This window comes from Hemibagrus wyckioides, linkage group LG06, assembly GCF_019097595.1.
Source record: "Hemibagrus wyckioides isolate EC202008001 linkage group LG06, SWU_Hwy_1.0, whole genome shotgun sequence".
NCBI classification, from domain to species: Eukaryota; Metazoa; Chordata; class Actinopteri; order Siluriformes; family Bagridae; genus Hemibagrus; species Hemibagrus wyckioides.
This window is the reverse complement of record NC_080715.1, coordinates 37407845-37425251: the sequence shown is the minus strand read 5'-3', so window position 1 is coordinate 37425251 and position 17407 is coordinate 37407845. Positions and strand designations below refer to the sequence as shown.

The 17407-nt window shown below is 43.0% G+C and overlaps 1 protein-coding gene across 2 annotated transcripts in view; it reads right to left on the bottom strand.

Annotated features, from left to right (window-relative positions):
* Positions 1-17407, bottom strand: part of sh3rf1 (SH3 domain containing ring finger 1) — a 44414-nt gene that overhangs the window by 19522 nt on the left and 7485 nt on the right. For both annotated transcript variants that reach the window (XM_058392360.1, XM_058392361.1), the window contains exons 3-4: positions 4580-4855; positions 3565-3660 (exon numbers count right to left, since the gene is read on the bottom strand). In XM_058392360.1, coding sequence (XP_058248343.1) covers positions 3565-3660; positions 4580-4855 — 372 coding nt within the window. The remainder of the gene's footprint in view (positions 1-3564; positions 3661-4579; positions 4856-17407) is intronic.

The window sequence follows — 17407 nt, the reverse complement described above, 5'->3', positions numbered from 1 at the left end:
GTGACTGCCTGCAGCAGTGAGCAACTGACTGCACGTCTCACTGACTGACTGCTTAAGTGAGTAACTGTTCGGAATTCCCCCCGAATTCATTTCCGCCACCTGGGATATAGTTTCGTCACTTATTCTTAACTTGGAACCTTTCACAGGGACCAAAACACAGCTCTTATAACCCTGTTACTAAAGAAGGGCAAAGATCCCTTAGAATCTGACAGCTACTTGCTAAGACCATAGACTAAATAAGTGTATAGATAAAGTTATAAATTATGACCAGTCCCGTTTTCTCAAGGATTGATTTGCCTCCGACAACATCAGGCAACTTCTACACATTATTCACAGGTCCAGTCATTTCATTGAACACAGAGAAGGCCTTTGGCAGGATTGAGTGGAGCTTTCTCTGGGCAGTTATTGATCATGTAGGGTCTGGGCAATGATTTATGAAAATGGTTAAAAACACTTTATAATTGCTGTTCAGCACGGGTTCTTCTGGCATCTTCCTCTTTTGCCCTTGGCCGGGGACCTGCCAAGGATGCCCGTTAACACCCTTGCTCTTTACATTATCAGTGGAACCCCTAGCACAAGCACTAGGGCAAACTTTAACTATACATCCTATTACCTGCGTAAATACTTCACATAAAATCTCATTTTATGTTGATGATATTCGGCTCTGTTTCTAATATTTCTGCATCCATTCCGGAGTGCTTAAACCTTTAAAATATATTTGGCAGTCTCTTAGGTTACAAAATTAATTGGAATAAATCTGCTCTAATGCCGCTAAATGAGGCAGCTAGACAAGAATCTAATAGTTTACCTCCTCTGATACCCATAGTCAAACAATTCACATACTTAGGCGTTACTAGATCTCCCTCAATACATCTCACTTCTAACTGTAATTCTAAAACTCATCTTAATAAAATCAAGGAAGACGGGTGGTCTCCATGATGTTTAGCTCTTCATGGTAGAATATCTACAATTAAAATGAATGTGGTCCCAGGGTTAATTTTTTATTCTCCATGTTGCCTTTTCCACCACCTGAGGGGTTTTTCAAGCAGCTTAATACAGCTATTTCTAGACATATATGGTTAAAGAAAAAAAACCTAGAATTCGACTTAAGACAATGCAGCGTAAGAAATTAGATAGAGGTCTCTCGTTTCCCAATCTGGCTTTTCAAAATAAGGGCAATCAAAACCTGGTTTAATCCAGATTCTTCAGTTCCATGGCGAGTACTGGAGGCAAATATTATTCATCCTGTTCGCTTACATGATCTCCCCTTTTCAGGCATTTCAAAAACCTTAAAGAAAACTTATGGACCAATCATTGAATATTCACTTGATGCATGGAAAAAGGTAGAGAAAATTATGGGTGGCCCGTTTTTACATACTAAGACTACTCCGTTATGGCATAATAATCGTTTATGTACTGGTAACAAACCCTACGTTTTCAAAACCTGGTCTGATGCTGGTGTCCGTACACTGAATGACATTTACTGTGATAAGGGGCTCAAATCGTTTCAGGACCTGAGTGCAGAGTTTACTTTACCCGGATATTCGTTCTTTTTATATTTAAGACTGAGGTCAGCTCTAAAGGCCTTTATAAATGTATCAATTGGGCCTATATCACTCCCAGTATACTTCACAAAATAAAAGCTAGATCTGACCCTTACTGTCACTTGTGTAATAAATCTACAGTAGGTTCTTGTTTGCATATCTTTTGGGAATGTCCAGTGGTGGTTATTTTCTGGAAATTTGTTTGTTCTGTTCTTTCGGATTTCCCTGCTCTTGGATATACCACATGATCCCACACTTTTTCTGCTGTTAGATGATTCCATTCTCCAGTTGAATGCTCATCAAAAAAGGACCTTATCAGCTGCAAGTACTGCTGCTAAAAAGACTATACTGAAGTTATGGATAGAAGCATCCACTCCCACATCATTCACTTGGCTATCATACTTTAGAGACATTGCCTTGCTGGAAAGTACCACTGCCAGGCTCAACGGTGCAAAGGAGCAAACTATTCGGAGTTGGTGCTAGATAGACTTCTTTACTATGCATATTTGATCTATTTCTCTCCTCTTTCTTTTCATCCTCTCATTTATTACAAGTGGACGGCTCATGGCATCTGTTTGTGCATAGTTCTTTTAAACTTTAAACTGTGAATTATATGTCTTTGTAACTAGATTGAATAAAAATGTTGATCATAAAAAGTGAGTGTTTGTGGTAATGCGTAACTGACTGCCAGTGACTGCCTGACTATGCAACTGACTGTCTGAGTGCATAACCGACTGCATGACCCAGCTGCCTGACTGCATAACCGCCTGCCTGACTGAGTAACCGACTGCATAACAGACTGCCTGAGTGTATGAGAGTGACTGACTGAGTGCATTAGTGAGCGACACAGCTGTGGAAGGACATTTAGTAACATGTATATATCAAGAACATTAAAATCGAAATGATGTTTTAAAGGTATGAGCCTGCTATTTTTAGAGTGGAGGATGTGAGTGTGTGAAGAACAGAGTAACAATATGAAGGAGTGTCTGCATAGATGAGGAATGGGGAGCTGTGAGGCTTTGCCTCGACTACCACGACTCACCAGCTGTTCCATTCAAACCCATGGGGCTACTCTGCATCAGTCATTAGTGAAGTGACTGCAATTTTGCCACACAAGGTTGTCACGCGTCTCTATTCACAAAGACGGTTTTAGCGCTCTCCCATTCAGGAGCTTCAACTGACAGCACAGACGGTTTAAAAAAAGAACGGCGTAAGTGGCCATGCTGCCAGTTATTGAAGCTGATGATGGAGATGTGTTTTTGAATGCTTTTCAGTGAGTCAGCTAAACAGCCATGGATGTATCTGCTGAAACCTCAAATGAATGGTGATGATAGTAGCATTATCTCTAAGAAACATGCTCGATGTTCTTGGTGATTTTTTATAATAAAGGCAGCACGTTTTCTATTCATTTTAGTCAAGACCAACTCGTACACGTTTCCTCAAACACACAGGAAGTTTGCGAATATGAACACGTGCATCTTCCATGGCATAGATAGGCCACTGCTGAAAAAAATTTAAACCCAGAAAGTAGAGCCAATTACACCCTCTGGCTGTGGGATCATCAGAACCTCTTTACTGCTGTTTCACTCAGGAACCCAATTCAGATAGTGCATGCTGATCCCCATCATGCCAGTTGTTTTTCATACAACATTCCATTCTATCAGCGATACACTTCTTTGTGCATGTTCAACAATTTTCTTAACAGTTAAAATTTAGGGCTTGTCCAATAGGTCAGGCCATAGCGTTAGGGAATCTTACAAGATCTTTCCCATACATTTACTGCTGTTCTGATCAGGAAATTATTATTTATTTTAACATAATAATAATAATAACCAAACTCTACACTGAAGAAAACCTAGGTGAATTTACTCAACTTTCTTCGGTTCCACTTGATCAAACTGAGGATCGTTAACGCAATTCGTTTTAATCCGAACGCGTGTTTTCAAAACTGAATAAAACCAAACACCTCACGAGCTCACACTTGAGCTGAAACTGCCAATATATCAGAAATGTGCCTTACCTCTACATACGATATGGGGAAGATGCCGATCTTATCTCCCAGCATTCCCTCAGCCCAGTTCTGGTCCACTCGTCGAATTACTGTCAGAATGTCATCCTGCCACGCAGAGAAATGACCACAGAGTGATAATTAGTTTACAATAACTCTGCATTATTAGGAAAAAAAAACTGAAATAAACTAACTAAATAAATATATTTAAGATATCCGTCTCACATCAGTTATACCACCAGTGGCGGTAAAAAACACTTCAGGTTAATTTACTCTTGTACTTTACTCATTGTATTAGCCACCATTTACAAGTCAGTTTTATTTACATAGAGCTTTTCACGATGTACACAGTCACAAAAGCAGCTTTACAAAACGTAACACAAAAGCACAACACATCCTGCAGATGTTGATTAAGCCTGAACTGTAATGGCTGGCATCACTGACATCCTGTGCTCTCTTTATGTAACATTGGCCATTTTTCTGTATTGTCGGTGGAAGAAAACTAGCATTTTCATATCTAAGCTTGAAGAGGAAGAATTTATTAAAGTATTCAAGTGAAGTTAATTAAATTTTATGACCTTAACATGACGGACTTTGTGTATATGCGGTCATACTGTGCATATGCAGCCAATTATAATTGACCATAATCTTTAAGTCATGACTGAGTCTGTCCCAAAAAAATAAATAAATAAATAAATCAAAAGGTAAAAAAAAAATTAAACATTTTTTTGTTTGCTTGTTCGTTTAAACTTTCCCTTTTTCTACACTGTTTCAAGTGAATATAAAAAAATAAATAAATGTTATATTGTTATAAATAAATGTTATAAATAAAATAAAAGTGGGTGGGGTAAATAAACATATTCTTTTAAATCAGCATCATGTCTGGTTTTGGCCTCTGACTGAAAAAACCCACATTGATTGACCACAAACCAAAGTTCCCCCATACATACTGACATCATTGTAAGAAAAAACATGTCACTTCGAAATAAAGAAAAGTGAGTGGTTCATGTTTCAAGAAGTTCCTCACCTTCGAGAAGGGAAGGCAGTCCTTGTCCGCCTCTTTGTCCTTCAGCTCAAAGTCGTACAGTGCCTTGCACTGCGGCGGCGGCTGTGGGAGCGGCTTGATCACCTGTACGAAGCTGGCTGGGAAGAAGCCGTGCACTCCACCCACTTCACCGTGGTACCAGTTCTCGTCCACCTGCCGGCGCAGGATGATGACGTCACCCTTGCTGAATTTGAGGTCGCCAGGTTCCTTGCCATCGTAGTTGTACAAGGCCTTGGCGCAAGGGAGCTGGGGTACTCCCTGCAACGGGAAGGGAGAGACAGTTTAGTCCGATATGTCTGGAATTTTAAACAGTACTCAAAGGCGTACTTAAAATGTGCTGAATAGGGAAAAACAGTGTGTATGAGGTGTGTGTGTGTGTGTGTGTGCGCGCGCAAGTGCATTTGTGTAAAACATTGATGGCTTCTCTGCTCCTATTCTACACTCTTTACTGAAGGTTTCTTAACCGCTAACAAAGAACCATTAACTGCAATCTATACAGGCAGTGACTCTCAGGATTCATGCAAAAAGCAGTGGGATAAATCTCTGCCTTGCTCCAAAAGACACACACACACTTAATGCCAGCGCAGATTTGTCTGACTGACTGCTTGCATTGCCTCGCATTCTAGCCCCATCTGTGTTGCTTCTCTCACTGACAAGCCTGCTGTCCAACAGTCCCAGAATGCTCCGGGGTTCGCCCGAGGATCCACAATGCCGCGAGCCGAGACCCATTTATCAGTGTGTGAAGAGCTTTGTGGTGCTGGCCCAGTCGTCTGGAACCAGTCAAAGCTCCATTCAGCAGTGACAATGATCCACAGGCAGGGGGAAGGGAGCTCGAGTGCTTCCCCCACCACAAACTTCCTCCTCTCTGCTTTAAACACAGAAGGAGTAGAATCCTAAAACAACACCACACAGTTTCTACGCTTAAGAAAAAAAAACGAGAGAGGGTTGGCACGACTGTACTGTTTACGACTAATGACCCACAGAAGCACACACAGGGCGGATCATCGCAACTCTCGCTGTTACCAAATGGAGAAAAAGACAAGCGTTCATTCATACTGTTCTGCAAATTTTAAAAACAGCAAAAAAAATAGAGAGGAGCGGATGATGCGTTAAGGCTGTCAGATTTTTTAGCACTGCCTGGAGTGTAAGATTCAGCTGCTGATCTGCCAATCACCATCATTTACCCTTCAGACCAGAAGGGGGAAAAATGCTTCCTATTGGCTTTTTATTTCCGAAACCCATCATCTTCCCAACTACGGATAGTATACGGATATCTTTAGGCTGTTGAAAGGATATTGACGTCTGTCTGTATTAATGAACATCCCTGTGTTGAATAATACAGGTTAGAATTTTGTCCTATATAACAATATTATCTATGTTGACTTCAGCACTGTATTTAATACAGGGTTTCTGGAGCATTGCCTGCTGAGCTAGCTAATACATTCAAAAACTATTTTTAAAAAAAAACATCTGTCCAGGATTTACCAAGCATCTGGCTTCTTCACACTGCATGCTGTCGCTTGTGAAGATCCAATCAGGTGCATCTTTAAACTGAATAGTGCTTTTCATGGAGTGTGTTACACAGCCCTGTGATGCAGCAGGAGCAGCAGTTTTAGAGGATTTAGATCTTCTTTATGCATCTCAGGAAAATATCAATTTCACAAACAACATATGCTACTAAATATCAGTTAGACATCAAAACTACAGATCATAAATGCATTTTTGAGATCCTTTGACTAATTGCATAGAGGCGATTATGTAATAAATGTTTTTTGGGTTTTTTTTACTAATATTTCTTTTCAAGGAATCCTCAGACATTGCTCTGGAAATCTTAAGTGTAAAAAAGAATCAAGGTTAACACTCACCTGAGATTTAATACACCATCCAATTTTATGTTCAATGCATTTTTTGGGGCGGGGTGGGGGGTCTATAGCCCTGATGGTACAAGGTCTTTGATAAACCCAAAAGCTCATGGTCCAGTACCCATGTTTAATCCCTCTGCACTTCTCACCCCCCCCCAAAAAACAGTCTATGTTCTTCGCTCTTTCCCCTCCCCTCTACGGGCCTCTCACAGAACCAGCTGTCAGCACATTACAGACCGAGCCACTTCTGGCAGGAAGAAAGAAGATGAGGAACCAGCTAATGAAAGAATGAAACTGGGGTGGTCTTTCTGTTCATGTGTGTTCTTCTGTAACTCCTGGATATGCAGTTACAGGAAAATAATCAACTTCAGTATCCGTTTCTCATTGTGCTACACTCCACTGCTGATTGTACTATCATGTTTTATTTCTTACTATTTCTACGTAATCTCGTTCTTTGAGAAATGACGGCCTGTATCTGCCTCAAGCTTCTCAGTCAAGTTGAGAGACTCTGGTGCCATTTTGCAGTCGCCTCGGGTCACTATGGACTCGTAGGGTGCTGGTTAATCCGTCAGCTCGAATCTCTTTTGATGGCTAATGCAATTAGTGCTCAGAGCTGTCGAAGGTGTGGCAGAAAGCACAGAACATCCACAGGCATCAACATGATGTCAACTGCCAGCTAAGAGTGTACATGAGAGGACAGAAAAACTGAGAGACTCACTCACTCACTGACTGAGTCACTGACCAACCGACCCACTCACTCACTAACTGACTGTCAGAGTGACTCACTCACACACTGACAGACCAACTCACTCAGACAATGACAGAACAACTGACTCACTCTCTCACTGACCAACCAATTCACTTTCTGACCTACTCACTCACTAACTTACTGAGTGACTCACACACTGACAGAATGACCGACTCACCCACTCACTGACCGACCCACTCACAGACAGACTGACCGACCCACTCACAGACAGACTGACACACACACTCACAGACAGACTGACACACACACACACACTCAGACAGACTGACACACACACACACACTCAGACAGACTGACACACACTCACAGACAGACTGACACACACTCACAGACAGACTGACACACACTCACAGACAGACACACACACACAGACAGACACACACACACAGACAGACACACACACACAGACAGACACACACACACAGACAGACACACACACAGACAGACAGACAGACTGACACACACACACACAGACAGACTGACACACACACACAGACAGACTGACACACACACACAGACAGACAGACTGACACACACACACAGACAGACAGACTGACACACACACAGACAGACAGACTGACACACACACAGACAGACAGACTGACACACACACAGACAGACAGACTGACACACACACACAGACAGACAGACAGACAGACTGACACACACAGACAGACAGACTGACACACACAGACAGACAGACTGACACACACACACACAGACTGACTGACACACACACACAGACAGACAGACTGACACACACACAGACAGACAGACAGACTGACACACACACAGACTGACACACACACACACACAGACTGACTGACACACACACACAGACAGACAGACTGACACACACACAGACAGACAGACAGACTGACACACACACACACAGACTGACTGACACACACACAGACTGACACACACACAGACAGACAGACAGACTGACACACACACAGACAGACAGACAGACTGACACACACACAGACTGACTGACACACACACACACACACACAGACTGACTGACACACACACATACAGACAGACTGACACACACACTCACTCACTGACAGACTGACACACACACTCACTCACTGACAGACTGACACACACACTCACTGACAGACTGACACACACACTCACTGACAGACTGACACACACACTCACTGACAGACTGACACACACACTCACTGACAGACTGACACACACACACACACACACAGACTGACTGACACACACACATACAGACAGACTGACACACACTCACTCACTGACAGACAGACACACACACACTCACTCACTGACAGACAGACACACACACACTCACTGACAGACAGACACACACACACTCTGACAGACAGACACACACACAGACAGACACACACACACAGACAGACAGACTGACACACACACTCACTGACAGACTGACACACACACACACACTCACTGACAGACTGACACACACACACACTCACTGACAGACTGACACACACACACACTCACTGACAGACTGACACACACACACACTCACTGACAGACTGACACACACACACTCACTGACAGACTGACACACACACACTCACTGACAGACTGACACACACACACACACTCACTGACAGACTGACACACACACACACTCACTGACAGACTGACACACACACACACACACACAGACTGACTGACACACACACACACACACACACACAGACTGACACACACACACACAGACAGACTGACACACACACACACACAGACAGACAGACAGACAGACAGACACACACACAGACAGACACACACTCACTGACAGACAGACTGACACACACACTCACTCACTGACAGACTGACACACACACTCACTCACTGACAGACTGACACACACACACTCACTGACAGACTGACACACACACACACTCACTGACAGACTGACACACACACACTCACTGACAGACTGACACACACACTCACTCACTGACAGACCGACACACACTCACTCACTGACAGACCGACACACACACACACACTGACAGACTGACACACACACACTCACTGACAGACTGACACACACACTCACTGACAGACTGACACACACACACACACTCACTGACAGACTGACACACACACACACACTCACTGACAGACTGACACACACACACACACTCACTGACAGACTGACACACACACACTCACTGACAGACTGACACACACACACACACTCACTGACAGACTGACACACACACACACACTCACTGACAGACTGACACACACACACACACTCACTGACAGACTGACTCACACACTCACTGACAGACTGACTCACTGACAGACTGACTCACTGACAGACTGACTCACTGACAGACTGACTCACTGACTGAGTCTGCCATTCTGTCAGTGTGCGAGTCGGTCATTCTGTCAATCACACACAGAACGACCGAATTCACTCACTGACCGACCAACCCACTTACTCAGTGACTCACTCACGCTCCAACTCACTCACTCACTGACCAAGTCACTCACAGACTCACTGGCTGACTCACTGAAAACACACACACACAGTTATCTAAGGTTAGGGTTAGACACTGAGGACTACTAAATCCTCAGAAGTCGTCTCTGTAAGCTCATTCCCAATTTCTATTTCCGCTCACAGCCCCAGCAGAGAAGAGGCTCTGCATATTAACAATGTTTACAGCTTGTACAACGTATAGCTATCGCAGATGCTCCTTCAGTTTCATATCCACTTCCGCCTAGTCTGAGCCAACGATAGTAATCATACGTTCTTCTAAATATAGAGCGGAAAGAGTTTATTCCAGAGGCCGTCAGAGGAAGTCGAAATCAGTTCTCTGTGGCATGTTTGTCTATAATGATAGGTTTCCCAGACTGACGCCTGGAACTCGTTAGAATCACGTGTCTTCCAACACAGTATAACTCGCAGGTACATAATCTCTAGCTTTGTAACCTGAATACAGCTAAGCACTTTCTAGAGTTGTTGCATAACCAGCAAAGTAATTGCAACTATTATAACGGCAAACTTCAAGCTTGTATTTTTTTTTTTTTTTATACAGAATACACTTATGCTTCTTCTTCTACCTTTCTTCTGCACACCCATGCAGAAAGAAAATCACAACCAGTATTTTTGCATAAATCCATGCAAAATCATGTGACCATCATGAGTAGCCATGAAATAAATAAATTTAATAAAAAAAATGTACAATTTAAAAACAAGGGAGAAACAATTAGACAATTTAATTATCATTCATTCATTTCTTTAAATGCCACATTTTCTTCCTAATCATTATTAATTATTAATTGTAAAATGCTAGTTTTGACAATTTCTAGTTTTAAAAACCAACCAACCAATCAACTGACCTTAAAAACTCTTAAAATATTCTAAATAATTAAAATATTAAATTAAAAACTTAAAATATTTTGCTGCTACAAAAGAGAAATATTTTTTGTATTTGTCACATAACCATACACAGTAAAACATGTAGCAAAATACTTTAAACAGTCTAAATAAAATTACATTACAAAAAAGATTTAATTTAAAAAAATACAATCAATAAGAAGAAAAACAAGATAAAGAATTAAAACTATACTACAAACAGAACGTCAATGAAATACAGGATAGAGGGAGTATATGGCATCTGTGTAAACACTTTTACTTGCATTGTGATTTACTACAGAGTATCTAACGTCAAAGGAGCGTATCGTGACAATTCGTCATGCGAATTATTATAAAGCTACCATCTAGATCACTATATAACCCCCAAGCCCTAATAAAAGGTCAGCTGATTTCTATGGACATTTTGTCTGCCTTTAGGGGTTTGTTTTGACTGGCAGTGAAGAGTAGCAGTGTTTTCACAGGCAAGCCTTTGTTCTAAATCTCTGCGGTCCATCAGTGTTTATTAGGTGGCGTTATTGAGGGTGTGGAGAGGAAACTAGACAAGGGGATTGTCTTAATCCTTCACTCTTCCAGCCCTCAAGGGTTTCCAGTCAGAGATTACCACTGTGCATGCTCACACACACACACACACACACGCAACCGAGCAGGCAATTCTCCCAAGCACATGCCAGAAACACACTTTGCATTTTGTTTACTGATCCCTTCCCCCGAACTGGGAATTGCCTGCTCATGACACAGCATAGAACTGAGCGGGAGGTCGAGGGCGGCCATCTTGTTCTGATTATAACCCTATTAGCCGAAATGGGCTCCTAATGGCCTTGTTTGCAGCTGGTGGCGAGTACAGCCGTCCCATATCTCACACCTCGGTCCCATCTGGTCCTGCGCCACCTCCTCTCTCCTCCCACCTTTCCCCAGGAGCAATTAGCCTGAAACGGGCCCCTTTACGCATTCGTTGCCTCGCTTTATCGCTTCCCATAAGCGCTCGTGTGAGATGCAGTTGACTAAACGGTATGAAATATAGGCCATTAGACAGGCTGGTCGTAAAGCCAAGAGCCGGCCGCGTCCTCGGCCATGCAGCAAGGTCAAAAAGTAGGTGGCTGAACAAAAGGTCCAGTTAAGTAGCAGATATTTATCTCAGTAAAAACCTTCCTGGCCTTTCAGCCTGTTGATTCAAGCAGAACACCGAATCCTGATCTCATCGCCCCTGGGTCTTTTATGTAGCGTCCATACCTTTCGTAACCTTTATACAACAAAGGTTTAAAAAGTTGCACATTATAGCTAATGTATAGCTTGTAGCATTATAGCTTGTTACAGGAAAACAAGATTTACAACTTTTAATCCACTTCCAGTCGCATTGATCCACAAACCACAAAAAAACAAATTATCTTTAAATTGTCATTAACTTTTTCTTCTTCATATCTTGTCATGTTACTAAGAACCAAGAAATCTCAAAGGTTTCCATCATGTGGCCTTTCCTGTAGTGGAAAATGTTATAGAGTGTTACAAAAGTGTTGACGATGGGGGGACTCGTTTTTCATTAAAATGTTGAACAAATATTTTCTTAAACAATACTTCACAGCATCAGAGCTGTGAAAGCGAGAAAGAGTGGGGGGGGAAGAAAAATCCAAGGAAAGAGAGACGGAGTACAATTAGAACACACACACAAACAGGGCCAGTTGTCTGGACAACAGATGTGAGTCTGGACTGGGATCACACACACCAACCTGATCCTTCCAGTTCACTTGACTTCTACCTCATACCTCCACCCTCCAGTCATAGTTCTAGTCAACTTCTATAAAGCAAATCAGGCATATATGATGTTACCCAACACACACACCCACACACACTGTGGTATTTATTAATACAGCACACACCCTCTGTACGGTCCTCATTATGGCACACCTGCTCCACAGTCATGGGCCACTGACCTCCATAAATTCCCTTCTCTCCGTGTGCTCAGCTTTTGTGCATTAAACTGTAATTTGGGGACTTGTGGGAATCGCAGTCATTTAGCCTGATCGAGACAAGCTGCCTGGCAGCGGCCTGCAGGGGCTCGTGGGAGCCGGAGTCCTTGCGTGTGATCAAAGCTACCCAGGCCTGAAAGTGTGGACAGATGAACCATGAGGCAGCCATGTGTAGATCACCCCCCCCCAAAAAAAACGCCCACTCGAAGATGAGACCGAACTTGGGTCTCGGAGGAAAGGGCGGAAACGTAAAGCATGTGGAAGTGTCCACGCAGGGGCAGTTTGTAAGCTACATATTAGTCATCAAAAAGAGTGTGCGAGCAAGGAGGGAGTCCGGAGTTTATGGGGGAATTAAGGAATGGCGCAAGGAAGCATGTGGTATTCATAAAAAGAGACTGTGTGTGTGTTTGTTTTGAGAACAGTATCTGGAAAGGCTGAGAGAATAGCAAAAGTAGTAAGTGTGCATCAAGCCTTATAAATCCTCTAGAGCTTGTGTGTGTGTCTGCTGTCTGTCTGTCTGTCTGTCATACCCCCCCCCTCTCTCTCACACACACACTCTTTTCTCTTGGAGCAATTGCCCATCTTTCTCTCTCTCTCTCTTCCCTCCAAACGACAGCATGTTTTAGGCCTAGAACAAATCAAGTCTGAGAGTGCATTAAAAAAAAAAAAAAAAAAAAAAGGAGAAAGGAAGGATCCCTCTTTAGCATATGTGAAGGGAAAGCGCTATAAAGCTCTATGATTAAACCATTTCTCTGTTTGTTTGCTCGCTCATTAGAAGATGTGACTCAGCAGCAGCTGCATCCACACCAGACTCTAATTTCATTTCCATTTCCCGAATCTCTGCTCTTTATCCATCCTCTCACTGTGAGGACCGGATCCTCCACGATGCTCTACTCCATGGAACTTTCTACATTTTCTTTTTCTTCTTTTTTTTCTTGAATTCTCACTCCATTCTTCATCAGCGAGTGAGAGAGCGAGAGAAGGTGAGAAAGAGAGAAAGAAAGACAGAAAGACAGAGAGAGAGAGATGCACCAAGATAGAAAGGGCAAGAGGGAGACAGAGAGAAAGAGTGATAAGGATGGAGAGCAGGAGAAAGAGAGAGAGAGAGAGAGAGAGAGAAGGTGAGAAAGAGAGAAAGAAAGACAAAGAGAGAGAGAGAGAGATGCACCAAGATAGAAAGGGCAAGAGGGAGACAGAGAGAAAGAGTGATAAGGATGGAGAGCAGGAGAAAGAGAGAGAGAGAGAGAGAGAGAGAGAGAGAAGGTGAGAAAGAGAGAAAGAAAGACAGAAAGACAGAGAGAGAGAGAGATGCACCAAGATAGAAAGGGCAAGAAGGAGACAGAGAGAAAGAGTGATAAGGATGGAGAGCAAGAGAAAGAGAGAGAGAGAGAATGAAGGATGAAGAGAGATAGATAGCAAGAAAGACAGAAAGAGAGAGAGAGAAAACACTAACAGAGACAGAAAGTGTGATAGGGATAGAGGGGGAAGAGAGAGAGAGAGAGACAGAGAGAGAGAGGGAGGGAGGGGGGGGAGACACAGAGAGAAAGAAAGAGTGATAAGGATGGAGAGCAGGAGAAAGAGAGAGAGAGAGAGAAGGTGAGAAAGAGAGAAAGAAAGACAGAAAGACAAAGAGAGAGAGAGAGAGAGAGAGAGAGAGAGAGAGAGAGAGAGATGCACCAAGATAGAAATTGCAAGAGAGAGACAGAGAGAAAGAGTGATAAGGATGGAGAGCAGGAGAAAGAGAGAGAGAAGGTGAGAAAGAGAGAAAGAAAGACAAAGAGAGAGAGAGAGATGCACCAAGATAGAAATTGCAAGAGAGAGACAGAGAAAAAGAGAGTGATGAGGATGGGGGGGTAAGAAATTGAAGGATAAGGAGAAAGAGAGAAAGATGGACAGACAGAGATGAACTGACTACATTTATTGAATAGTAAAAAAAATCTCTTCTTTTTTTAATTCATTACCGTAATAAAGATCAACACTAGAGTTTAACAGCTCCATCTCAAGGAAAATGCTCACATCCCAAGTGTGAAAGAAAAAATCCTAACTGTGTAGCCCTGTGAGAAACCTGGACTCTTTCAGCCTGACGTCTGATACAAACCGGGGTGTGTGTGTGTGTGTGTGTGTGTGTGTGTGTGTACGGCTCCTGTATAAGGTGCTATTTCTAGAGCGTGGGATTAATCTGCCGCTTTGGCAGGAGTTCGGACTGTACTTCCTGTCTCAACACTAGATTAGAGACAGAAAAACTTGAACGAATGCACACACACAGACAGACGGACGGACGGACTGAAGAGCGTCTGCGTTTCCACACGAATCAGTTTCACAGCTGATGCTTGGGGAATGAGACAGAGTGAAATCTCACACCTAACCGTCGAGAGTTACACACTCCAGCTGGTCCTCGAGTACACACCAAGACCCAGAATGCACTGCGGCTCTCCAACCACAACTCCAATCTCTCCAAATTAACTAAACTTCGACGCTCTGCTTTATACTGACATGCTTACTGAGCTACATTATCGTTGCTATAGCAACAGTATACTTGTATTGAGGACACCTTAGACGAAAGGTGAGGAAACGGGGGGGGAAACACACTTCCTATCGTCCTATCGTCCAGAGATCATGAGTTCAACAGCCAGGAATCCAAGAGGGGTGGGAGGGATGTTCGTTCTCTCTCTCTCTCTCAGAGGGAAGAGAACGAAGAGAGAGCTTTTCTCAAAGTGTGTTAGACCTGTGATGCAGCAAGAGCAGCAGTTTAAACATATGTGAGAGAGAGAGAGAGATATCATTCCCTTATCCTGAATAAAGTTTGGCGTCAGTGTTGGGGAGTGTCCAGCTCTGTCCAAAACACCCATTTTCAAGGTTTCTATGGCAACAGGTAGTCAGGAGTGATATCATTATGGGGTGGAGAGCAAGGAAAGATGTGTTTGGTTGCAGGGTGGAGACTGGCCATGACGTGTAATGAGGTCAAAGACGTTAGTAGTAGTCTTTATCAGAAAGCAGAAACGTACATGTACACACACACACACACATTTATTGTTTTGAAATGCTCGAGCAGTCAGTTATCTCTCAGCATGGATCGATTAAAGGCGGTGTTTGTGTGTTTATGCCAATCTAATCTGTCACGGAAAGTCTGCTGAAAAGGACACATCAAGAGCCAGTGCCTCCCCCTTCCCCAACACACACACACACACACACACACACACACACAGCTGATTAGCGGTGTTTCAACACTGACTGCTGAAGTCCTAGGCCACCCACAGTGCTGGATCTCTGACAACGTTACAGTTACACAGCATAATAATGCTTAGTCACGAGAGAGAGAAAAAGACAATGAGAGTGAGAGAGAGAGAGAGAACAAGGGCCAGAAAAACAGATGACAGAGAAAGGGAGATAGAGAAAGAAGAAAAGAGAGCAAGTGTGTGAGAGACAGAGTGAAAGAAATGAACTGATTTAACAGAGAGACAAGCAAGACCGAGAGAGAGAGAGAGAGAGAGAGGGCAATGAGGGATAAGAAAGAGACAAACACTGAAATAATGAATTCAGATACAGAGAATGAAAGAGAGAGAAAGGGAGAAAGTCCAAAAAAAAAATGATATAAAAGGTTCGAGAGAAAGAAAAAGAAAGAAATTAATAAATGAATAAATGAAAAAGGAAATGAATTCATTTCATGTCAAGTGTGTGTGTGTGTGTGTGTGAGAGAGTGAGAGAGAGAGAGAGAGAGAGAGGAGAAGTGATGTCACTGAGTGAGAAAAGTTAACTCGCAAACTCGAAAGTTTTAATACACTCTTGTGCTGTTTCTAATAGAAAAACTACTTAGGTCCTGACATGTGTGTTACGCTGAGAGCTGTTCTCTCTCTCGCTCACACACACACACACACACCCCATCCCCAGGGCACAATATTATGAAATAAAGAGCTTGTAGTCATGGCTACAGTGGTATCGCCTCATTGCGCCATTTGATGTGTCCCCTGTGTGAAATGTAACCTCTGGGTAAAGATGCGCACACACACACACACACACACACAGAAAGAGAGAGAGAGAACACAAATTCTTCCTGACAGGCAGGAACAGAAACACTTTCCACGGAGTATCTTGTGCATCATCAATGTTTCATCTCCACACTTAAGGTGTTTTGGGTTGCATTTTGTTTTCCTGCCACTTTTACAAGAAAGACTCTGTATATACTGCAACGTCCCAGGAGCATCTTTAGGCACGGACAATCAAAAGAAAATTAAGCAAAGGACAAAACTGAGGACGTTGGAAGATTAATCATTTTAAGACCAAAAAAAAAAAAACCATACGGTGACTAACAGGGCTGACTCGCATATTCTCTGTCACACTCACACACTCACACACATATCTTTGGGAAATCATCCTTTTTGTTCCCTATGACTTCCCGCGAGCAGCTGAAGTGGCAAAGAGGGAATGCAAGCTGGGGGCCGGGGGGGCAAAGTGAGCAAAATGAAAAGAAAGAAAGAAAGAAAGAAAGAAAGAAAAAAGGAATTAAAAAAAAAGTGGTGTAAGGACAAACATAAGTAAAATGAGGAAACAAACAAACAAAAAAAAGTCCAAAAACAAGTGTCCGAAAAAAATATGAGAGTGAAAGAACAGTGTGCTCCTGTGTGTGTGTGTGTGTGTCTATGTGTGTTAAGTGTAGGCTTGCCTAAAGGGCTTTGGCCTTAACAAGGAACTGCCATGACACAGACTCGGGTCAGCCAGGGGTTCTTGCGGCATGAATGATGTCATCACAAAGGGCCAGTGTGAGTCAACGCGGCTTGGCCGGTCACGGGAGCCAGCGTGGGAGGCGGTTATACACAC